General features: G+C 44.3%; 1 protein-coding gene across 1 annotated transcript; it reads left to right on the top strand.

Annotated features, from left to right (window-relative positions):
- The first annotated feature begins 2032 nt into the window (after positions 1-2032).
- Positions 2033-4454, top strand: lpar4 (lysophosphatidic acid receptor 4). Its single transcript, XM_080840123.1, has 2 exons — positions 2033-2109; positions 2233-4454. Exon 2 carries the CDS (start codon positions 2464-2466, stop codon positions 3523-3525), a length of 1062 nt encoding a protein of 353 aa, XP_080696249.1. The 5' UTR covers positions 2033-2109; positions 2233-2463; the 3' UTR covers positions 3526-4454.
- Positions 4455-10854: the final 6400 nt, after the last annotated feature.

Raw genomic sequence — 10854 nt, 5'->3', positions numbered from 1 at the left:
TGTTGCTGCTTAGGCATCGGTTAAGGCATCTCTGAGATCTACTGAAAAGTACCTTTGATGGTTTCTATCCACATGATTAAAAATTTAATATGAAAATGAATTTAAAAAAAAGACTTTGTTGAAACACTTGACACACCAAACTTCTTCCGCAGTTTTAGCAGAATGGAAGATATTGAAGGAAAGAATCGTAGTTCCGGATCATTCTTAGAATGCAAATGATACATTCCAAGTGCTAACAAAAGGTTCCACTGTGGAAACCAAAATAAATAAAAGGGGATTCATCAGAAGATCAGTCATTTCGGCCTGTTTTTAGAATGCAAGGATCAAAGGCAACCAGCACCAGAGGAACTGACTCATGAAGTCACAGAGAGAAGCAATGCTCCTCTTCACTGGACCTTCCTGGACAATTATGTAATGTGCCAAGGGTGGGCACTCTGTGGTTCAGCCCTCACTAACTTGAGCTGCTGTTGCCCTGCTCCTCTGAGGCAGTGGAGTTTATGCCACATTGTCAGACCACCTGGAGTGTGAGAGAGAGAGGGAGAGCGCCCGGACCTGGCACCCTTCACCCCTCACCCCCCACTTGTCGCCCCTCCAGGGAAAGGCGCAAGGATGCCACAGACCCACAAGGAGACTGGTGACCCGATATAGAAGCTGTGTGCTGGATGCCAACAGGCAAGCACCCACTGCAGATAAGCAGGCCCTGAGGGGGGCATAGAGAGAGAGGGATAGAGAAGGAGAGAGAGAGAGAGAGAGACTTTTCAAAACCCCTTTATTAAACTATTGCACGGATAAAGGACACCTAAAAAGGCTACTATGTAGCCATACCCCAACTACAGAACACCATGGAGAAAGAGAACATATCACCAGTTAAATAGAAGAGAGAGACAGATTGACAGAGAGAAAGAATGAAAGAAAGAATGAAGGAGAGAGAGGGAGTGGGAGTGGGGGGGGGGGGGGGGGGGTGTGGTGCAGCATTAGTAGCAACATACTGGCCTGAATGGAGGAGGAAGTGAGCAGCCACTTTGAGCAACAGCATTGTCAGCTACCCACACACACACACACACACACACACACACACTGACCCCTCCATTTGTTTTTGAGGAGGGGGAAACAAGAAAACAGGCAAATCACAGAAGAGACTGTGAGTTGAGCGTGTGATCACATGACGTGACACTGATACCAATGGCTCCATATAGGTTAATGGTGTGTAATGAATGCAGGGGGAGGCGGACTGGAGGTCCCAGGGTGAAAGATCAGTTGTCTCCGGAGGAGGTTAGAGGCTTGACTTATACGCCTTGCGTGTCCATGCATGCTAAGTGTCTACAGTGGGCAGGAGTCTCTTAACATGGGGCTAATGGCGTAATGACAAGCCCTGAGCCGAACATAGTTGCCTAGCTTTTCCCATGGGAAACAGTGGGCCTGCTAGCGTACAGGTTTAGATTTCCATTCATCAGAGAGTCAGGAGAAGAGGCTCTGCTATGTGCCGGGAAACAGGCAAGTGAAGTCGTTAGAAGTAGCAGCATTAATGCTAGTTTAAAAAGTCAATGTGTAATCCACTGCTACCAGAACTGACAGCTGTGACAAGTTATGCAATATTATCACAATTATTGATAATATAGTATCATTCTGTGATTTTTAAAGGTCTTTGAATGTTGAAATGTGTTCATTTGCCCAAATGAAAATGAGCAAAATTAGTTTTTAATATTATATTAATACTATTGTATTTCATTCAACTACACTTATATCCCATACCTTCTGTGTTAATTAGGTCATATAAATATAACTGATACATTTTTGGCAATATGTTACCTAACCTACCTAAGGTTTTTGGATGTGCAAATATACCTTGCAAGAAATGAACATGTAGAATTTTCTACATTTTTCTCAGATATTCAAAAACTAACAAGTTATTTTTGGAGAGGCTGAAGAGTAGGTAAGCATTTATTACAGGAAAGTTAGAAAGAGGAAGAAAAAAAAAAACTGCTGATGTGGTCAATGGATTTCCTGAGCAGAGGCCTGATTTGGAAGATACGGTGTCAAAACAGCGTGTCTCTCAGGTAGACATAAACACTCGATGCTATAAACAGTACGGGTGGGGAAGTCACTGAAGTGAGCTGTCAAACAAAACCACACAAATCACCACAGAAAAATGCCAGGAGTGTCCACCTATTCAGCTCTCACATACTAACTCCAAGCCTTTGTTCTCTCTCTGTCCCTCCCTCCCCTCTCTAGCTCTCCCTGCAGGAAACGAGGACTGGCTTAGTCCTGTTGTCGCGGACAAAGGCTTGCTCTTGTAACTCCTAGAATCTCCTTTCTTACCCGGCAGCCATGACAAGGAGAAGGCGATTCTGCGGCCCAAGCTCTTGCTGACAGCCCCTCAAGGGTCGGGACACGAGAGGAGGAGGAACCGATTGGCAGAAGGCCTCCACAGTCGACGGACCCCAGTCCAAAAAACCCGTCGCCATGGCGAGCTTGGTGCTGAATGACACGGGGCTGGCGGACTGCAGGATCGACGACTCCTTCAAGTACAACCTGTACGGCGTGGTGTACAGTGTGGCCTTCGTGCTGGGGCTGGTGACCAACTGCGCCTCGCTCTTCGTCTTCTGCTGCCGGATGAAGATGCGCAACGAGACGACGCTCTTCATGACTAACCTGGCGCTCTCGGACCTAGTGTTCGTCTTCACACTGCCCTTCAAGATCTTCTACAACGTCAACCGACACTGGCCCTTTGGCGACTGGCTCTGCAAGATCTCCGGCGGCGCTTTCATCACCAACATCTACGGCAGCATGCTCTTCCTCACGTGCATCAGCGTCGACCGCTTCCTCGCCATCGTCTACCCGTTCCGCTCCCGCTCGGTCCGCTCGCGACGCAACGCGCTCGTGATCTGCGTCGCCATCTGGATCCTCATCCTGGGCGGCGGCATGTCCGTCACGTTCTTCTCCGCCACCAACCGCGCCAAGAGCAGCACCACGTGCTTCGAGGGCTTTTCCAAGAACACGTGGAAGACCTACCTGTCCAAGATCACCATCTTCATCGAGATAGTCGGCTTCCTCATTCCGCTGCTCATTAACCTGGCCTGCTCGTCCATGGTGCTGCGAACGCTCCGCAAGCCCGCCACGCTCTGCCAGATCGGCACCAACAAGGAGCGCGTGCTGCGCATGATCGTGGTGCACCTGGCCATCTTCATCATCTGCTTTGTGCCGTACAACTCCGTCCTCTTCGTCTACGCCTTGGTGCGCACCCAGGCGCTGGACAGCTGTTGGCTGGAGAGGCTCGCTCGCACGCTCTACCCCATCACACTCTGCGTGGCCACGCTCAACTGCTGCTTCGACCCCGTGGTCTACTACTTTACCTCCGAGTCCTTCCAGAAGTCGCTGACCACAGGGAAGGGCCAGTCACGGCCCGAGAACTTGCCCCGCAGCGAGGCGAACCTCTCGGGGAAGGAAATCAACGACAGAGAGGATATGGAGGCCCATCAGTTGTCCAGCAATGGTAAAGAACAGGTGTCAGAGACCCAGTTCTGATGTGAGCAGCAAAGTGCTACAGGGAAACTTAAACTAGCAAAAAAACAAAAAAAAAGGACAGAGATTTTTTTTAACTGGAAGAGTCTGGGTATGCTGAGTACTTTATGGCAGTTTGGACCAAATTCTGAAAAAAACTCAAATTGAAAAAATTAAAAGAGATTAATGGAGGATGTGGAATAGCTGAACAGAAGATTGGATTTACGAGGGTTCTTTCTGTGAAAAGGCCTCAATCAGGTGGATTATGTTAAGCGCCAGGAAACGACTGGAATTTGCTTGTTGGATTGGACGTGTTGTGTGGACATGAAACCTGAAAGGACCCCACAGGGCCAAAAGCTTCTTTTTTTGTAACCATTTGTCTTGTGGCTGATATACTGTTTGGGTTTTTACAATGTTGAAAATGTGTTTGTGTTAGTTCTGTGTGTGTTAAATGTAAAATGTAACTCTGGGTCAAGAGTCTTGTGACTGTGATTGGGTGTCATGACGTTCTTCAGGAGACAAAACCACCCACTCTTCGCCAGAACAAATGGTATTGCAGTGGTCCAGTACTCAGATGTTTTGCATTGCAATCAAACTTGTTATTCATAACACTATTTGTTACTACTGCCAATGTAACTCTTAGATTTATGCACATAGGAATTGCTTTACATGAACAATCTTGGCTTTCATATTGTGTGAGTATAAAGCACACAGAAACATACGTACAAGAAAACATACATACGCACATGAATGCACTGGATTACAAGTATTTCCTTTATGTTGCATTTTCTAATGAAGCCTGCTATGATAAAGAAGATTATTTTAATTTAGTTGAAAGAAACTGTCTTGTTTTTAACAAAAATGGCACTTTTATATATGGAAATTGTGTTTCAAGTGAAGGCCTTACACTGTAGATCAAAATGGGAGTCAATTAAACCCACACTTTAGAAAAACTGCTTTGTTAAAGTGGATTTTATTTTCAAAAACGCTCCAGACCTCGCACCCGTTCATTTGCAGTCACTGCCCATTTACAAGAAGGAAATCCAATGAGAATGAGGTCAAACCAAAATACACATGGAACATGAAGGCCTGTTCGAGAACCCTGCTCACTGTGACTTTGTGGCTAGTCAAAACAAATGTACGTGTAATGTCTTGAAAAGAAGACTCAAGAGAGGAAGTCTCACGTTCGCAACAGACCAGGCAGACGGTGGCGGGCCATGAGAAACAGGAGATGCCAGAGGGCTCCGTGTCCTAGACTGAGCATCCACGCACACGCGGCTCATTTCGGAGCTATTCGCCCGCCTTCCGCATTAAGAGCCGGCCAGACTTGCAGCCTGTCGCAAGAGCAGAGAGAGAGAGAGAGAGAGAGAATACATAATGATGAAATTGCACATTATAATATAAGTGGCTTACATGGGCATGACCCGAGAGAGAGAGAGAGAGAGAGAGAGAGAGAGAGAGAGAGAGAGAGAGAGAGAGAGAGAGAGAGAGAGAGAGAGAGAGAGGATACATAATGATGAAACTGCACATTATAAGGTAAATGACTTATTTGGGGCATGGCCTTAATGGGAGAGAGAGAATACATAATGATGAAATTGCACATTATAATGTGAGTGACTTACCTGGGCATGACCTGAACGAGAGGGAGAGCAGTCTTATGCAAAGGAGACTTGGAGGAAAGGAGGTAGAGAGAGAGAGAGAGAGAGGCAGAGAAATCCCTCAGTGTTGGGAGAAGAGAGAGCCAAGGGGCTTATTATGGGCTGCAGCAAAGAGGCATTGTCTCAGGATGAATGAATGGTCTTTAGCCTAATCACGACCAGGTCCTAAGAGCGGCCCTAATTCTCTCAGATATGTTGTTATGGGCCCTTTCTGGCACGTAGCAGGCATTAGATTAGCTGCCGGATTCCAAATAAACCTCTGGCAGGCTGTTGTTTTGGAACAAGACACACAAAGTTACGAGCTTAGCTTCTGTGCCTCCAGAAAGAAGCACAGTGAATGTGTCGGGCGAATGGTGCGTGTGTTTGTCTAGGCAAAATTGCATTTCGGGGAAGTCAGGGTTAAACAAGGATGCACAAACTTAGGCTCTCAGACTGGATCTCAGAACAGGTTTTTCTGTAAACTCTACATAGACAGTAGCTTGGTCAGCCAGATGTATGACCTGGTGATTGGCAAACTATGGGAGGTGTTTGATCCAATTATATTCTATAATTTAGAACGTAATTTATTCACAATGCTCAAAACACCTAGTTTAACCCCTTTAGATACGTGCAGTGAAATATGGGGTCTTAAAACTTCCAGGCTAACATAAGATGGAAGCATTTAAAAATGCACTGACTGATTACACAATAGAGAGGTATAATTGTTCTTGACAACCGTGGTTTAGAGAATGGTGAGGGCTACTGTTTTGGCACAGAAAACCACAGACAGTCTGGAGTTTATCTTGTAACAAAATATCATCAGATTCCTGCACACTCTGTGTGTGGGTGAAAGTGAGTGCGCCCACGTGTGCACGTCTGTTTGCGTGTGTGTGTGTGTGTGTGTGTGTGTGTGTGTGTGAGCATGTATGGTGAGTTTGATTGGCAGAGGCATCTGTGTGTGGGAGCAGCAGGCTGCGGGGAGAAAGGACCATTGAGGGGAAAATAGACATGGGAAATACTGTGGCAGGTGTGTGTGTGTGTGTGTGTGTGTGTTGATGAGAGAGAGGGATATGATTTGTGAGAAAGTAAAATGGAAGAAAATTGTGTAGAGGTGGAGAGAGAGTGGGACACACATGTGGGAAATGGAGAGTGGATCTGGAACCTACAAAGATGGTCGCTGAGATAAAGTGACAAGACAAAGAGACAGAGACAGCGGGAATTAGGGGTGTGCCAAATAATCGTCATGACGATGCATCGCGATTCTAATTTTCACGATCTACTGCATCGATTGTTGACGCCAAGTATCGATTATTTATTTATTTATTTTTAAATTGCATGAATGGTTGGCGAACATCAAGCATTTCCGGCCGCGCGATACTGCGACAAGTCATTCATAAACAAAACATGCAGTGTATCCAGTAATAATAATATTTGTGTTTAGTAACCTCCAAAAGTCGTTTCAATATGTACAGCTATGTATGAATTGAGTTGCTTTGAGTTATCAATTAAACACACCATCCAGATCATACACAGCCAGTCAGCCACTGGTAATGGCTTAATTTTTTTCTAACAGTGTTCAGTGAAAATTCGCAATGCATCGCAATGCATCGCAATAATTCAAGTATCGCGATGCATTATGATAGAATCGCATCGTGGCATGTGAATCGTGATACGAATCGAATCGTGACTTCTTTGGCAATACCCACCCCTAGCGGGAATAACAAAGGAAATGGACATTCAAACAGAACATGAAAGAGGGAAGAGGATGACAGATGTGTCTTGAAGAAAATGTAATAGCTTATTTAAGATTTGGAGAGCACGGTCCAAAGGAACATGAAGCGGAGCAGAGACTGTGACAAACTGTTGTTTGCACTTCTGGGAATGTGCAGCTTTAAGACAGGAAGTGGCCAGCCACTGGACCAGGGGTCAGGGGGTCAGGGATGTGGGGGTGCGAGGGGGGCCGGTGAGAACGCACAAGAGGGCCACGACCTGACCCTCGCCTCAGGCTCGTCCGTGCCAAAGATCACCAAAGACCACGGTGAGATGGCCATTCAGAAATACACGCCAGCTAAATTTGTTTGCTAAACGACCATGTGCTATTAATAAAAGCTACCACTGGTGTGTGTGTGTGTGTGTGTGTGTGTGTGTGTGTGTGTGTGTGTGTGTGTGTGTGTGTGTGCGGGATCTTTTTTCATGGATCCTTTTGCACTCACTCCTCTCTTCAGGGTGTCTTCCTTGCTGTCGTCTAACTTTAGACATTCAGTCATTTCCTGAGCGGGTTGAACGTGCTTCAGGCTAGAGTTCACTGATATAACACTCGCCACTGTGTGTGTAGAGTAACAAGTGCTACTGTGGATGGGTCCACCTTTTTTTAGGACGAGAACAGCATTAAGTCTCGGGGACGTGATCAAAACGTGACAGAATAAACAGAACAAACCATACAAGTAGCCTTTGTTGAAGAAATGCTCTGATAATTACATGTAATATATTGTGATTCCTGTGGCTGTGCTGTTTAAGTTACTGCAGAAATGGCATAAAGACGTAAAGCAGACCTCAGATGCGATGTCTCTCTCATCAACACACACACACACACACACACACACACACACACACACACACACACACACACACACACACAAACACACACACACACTCACACACACTCTCACACACACACACACACGATGTCTGCAGCTCCTTAAGTGGCTGCCTCACTCACTTCCTGTCACACCAGATCCTGACTAGTCGACAAAAAAATGCTCCTGGGGGACAGGAGTCACAAGTTCACTCTCTGGATCTGTGGGGGTGTGCCTTTGTGGATAGATGAGATAAGAGAGTGTGTGTGTGTGTGTGTGTGTGTGTGTGTATGAGGGATCTATACTGCAAGTGTACCTGGCTACATTTGTGTGGAAATGTATGTGCCGGTAAACTGTGTGTGTGTGTGTGTTATTTGTGTGTCTGTTGTGATGTGATTACAGCAGAGACAGCACGTCCTTATGTTCTATAGAGTACTAATTTGATTAGGTGACTCCGGGGTCAGACAGCTACTTGTGTGGAGCTCGGCGAGGGCTCGGTAACCTTGAGCTGTCTGGAGGTTGTATTTACTTAACGACAGCAAGAACATTCTGCCAATAAACACATGTAGGGCACAAAGTGCCATTTAACAAGACGTCTTACATTTAACCTGTGACGAGACAAATCCTCAAGGTTTTTTTTTAAAGGAACTATAGACCTTGTACATATTCCTGCATATATGCTGGAAAGAGGTCGAAAGGTCATAAAGATGGGGGAAAAGTACATATTATGAAATTCATATAATCCGCACAGAAATCTGGGCTTTCTGCATGGCAGCCCCAGACCTGTGAGGGACTGAGTAGCTCTGATGTAAGATCAGTCATGTGAGTTGAATTTCAGATCCAAGTGTCAGAGCGGGCCTGAGGGCGCAGCTCCGCGAGGGGGCCCAGGCCCGGCGAATAAGCCTTTGCAGCTGTGCAGCTCAACAACTTTACTTTCAACATGGCCACTCTCACACTGGAATAAAATACCCTTCCTAACGCTCTGTGCGTAGACAGAGATTATTATCTGTTTGCTGTCCATATAAACCTCCCCACAGGCTTATCTGTGCCACGGTACACCTTCTATCAGCTTAAGCACACACACACACACACACACACCAGCTTAGATATGTCGCAAGTGGGGAGACTGTAGTGACTGTCCTGTTCCCAGAAACTCTACTCTAGTAATATAAACTCTACTCTAGAATATACATTTCTTTAAAAGAAATACATTTTTTAGTCCTAAAAACTTAAATAAATCATACAAAAATGCCTAGGCAGTGAGGAAATGTCTCCCATACCCTGTGTATCGTGCGGCTTTGGCTCCATTACGTTTGAATTAATTTGATGACATCAGGCCTCTAAAATGTGAATTCATGCAGAAAGCACATTAGAATATATGAATACTAAGCTACATATCTTTTTTTGTGAATTATGGAAGTACTAAAACACATTTATGTATCACATACAGTATACGTATATGGCTACTTTACTAAATTCATTGTCCAAGTGCAATTTATTTAACCTGTTGATCATTGACTATTGTTTTAACATGTTATTGATGTTTGCTAATATTTCATGGAATCAGCATATGACACTAAGCTGCCAAAACAAAGTACCCTTCTCTTGAATCTTCTCTTATAAATAGGGATGCACCGATCCGCTTTTTTCACCTCCGATACCGATACCGATATCTGAGGTTTAGTATCGGCCGATACCGATCCGATACCGATATTAAAAAAACTGCGTGAAAGTATGGTAACTGTGTGTATGTGTGTGACCACACGTGCGAGAGGGAGAAAAGAGGAGTGCATGACATGAGATCTTGGTGCATTTTTTGCTCATTTGCTACTAAACATCATGTCTAGTCATCACTATCAATTCATAACATAGGATAAAAATAATCAAAAATAATGTACGTTCTAACTAGGGCTAGTCTTCATATTAGTTAGCAATCATATATCCGCTAGCGTCAACTTTTACGTTACATTGTAGAGGCTCAGCATGGTGACCTGTTAATGCATTTGCTGGTTCTACTCTGTTAAAAGACCCACAATTACCAAAACTGATTTCTTTATCTCTCTTTAATGTGCATTCATCAATTTCCATTACATGACGATGCATGTGATTGTACACATGTGTGTGCCTGCAATGAGAATGGGGACTGCACTGAATTACTTTAGCATGAGTTATTGCTACACGATAACAATTACACAACTAACATTACTCGATACATATAATTGTGGACATTACACTAGGCAACATGAATCTCATTCATAGCTCATCCAGTCGAAATCTTAACAGGATGAACCCATCTTTATTACAGCGAATCAACATCAGAACATAACTAAATCTCCGCTTAGCATGCTAATCGCTACTAATAGCAACCTGCACTCATAATACTCTACCCATCACAGCCGTAACTTCATGAAACCCCTTACATTCATTATGTACGCACACAATGCCTCACATACATGTCGAAAAATGATGATTTAAGCATTGGAAATGTATAAGGCACAACTACTTTGCCACTGATGGGCGACGAACTGAACTTGTCACTATTCACCGAACTTAACTGAGCAGACAGCGTTGCTAGGCAACGTCACTATCAACAGATAGTTTTTCATACAGTTAACGTGCGGGAAGGCTTTTGATGGCTGTTCTCTGGATTGTCTGCTATCGCGCCACCCTAAATCTTTGAATGTGCGCGTTTCAATATAATAACAGTCCGTTTAAAACAATGATACCGGAGCATGATATGAATTAAACAAAGCCTCCATGTAAATACATACAAATAAACATTTAAAAAAAAAAAAAAAAATTAATATGGATCGGCCCATTGTCACCGATACCCGATCTAGAAATGTCTTCAATATCGGTACCGATACCGATACAAATATCGGATCGGTGCATCCCTACTTATAAACATGCAAAGCTTTCTAAGACATGAATAACATGCACATTAATGCTCTGATTGGTTGGGCACCATTCTGTATTAGAACCAATAAGTTTGTCCAATTTGATTAATGGGCTGTTTGAAGGGTTTCTTATTCAATGCTCTCAAATTCATGTTGATGGTATATGGTCCTTTCATGTGGATGGTATATGGTCCATTTATGTATACGAGACACCATACTGAAATATATACTGTATATAGATGC

This window comes from Sprattus sprattus, assembly GCF_963457725.1.
Source record: "Sprattus sprattus genome assembly, chromosome: 6".
In the NCBI taxonomy this organism is placed as follows: Eukaryota; Metazoa; Chordata; class Actinopteri; order Clupeiformes; family Clupeidae; genus Sprattus; species Sprattus sprattus.
The sequence above is the reverse complement of the archived record's forward strand: the minus strand, read 5'-3'. Positions and strand labels throughout refer to the sequence as shown.

Coding starts and splice junctions, on each gene's coding strand:
- lpar4 (XM_080840123.1), top strand. CDS start 2,464: ATGGCGAGCTTGGTGCTGAATGACACGGGGCTGGCGGACTGCAGGATC.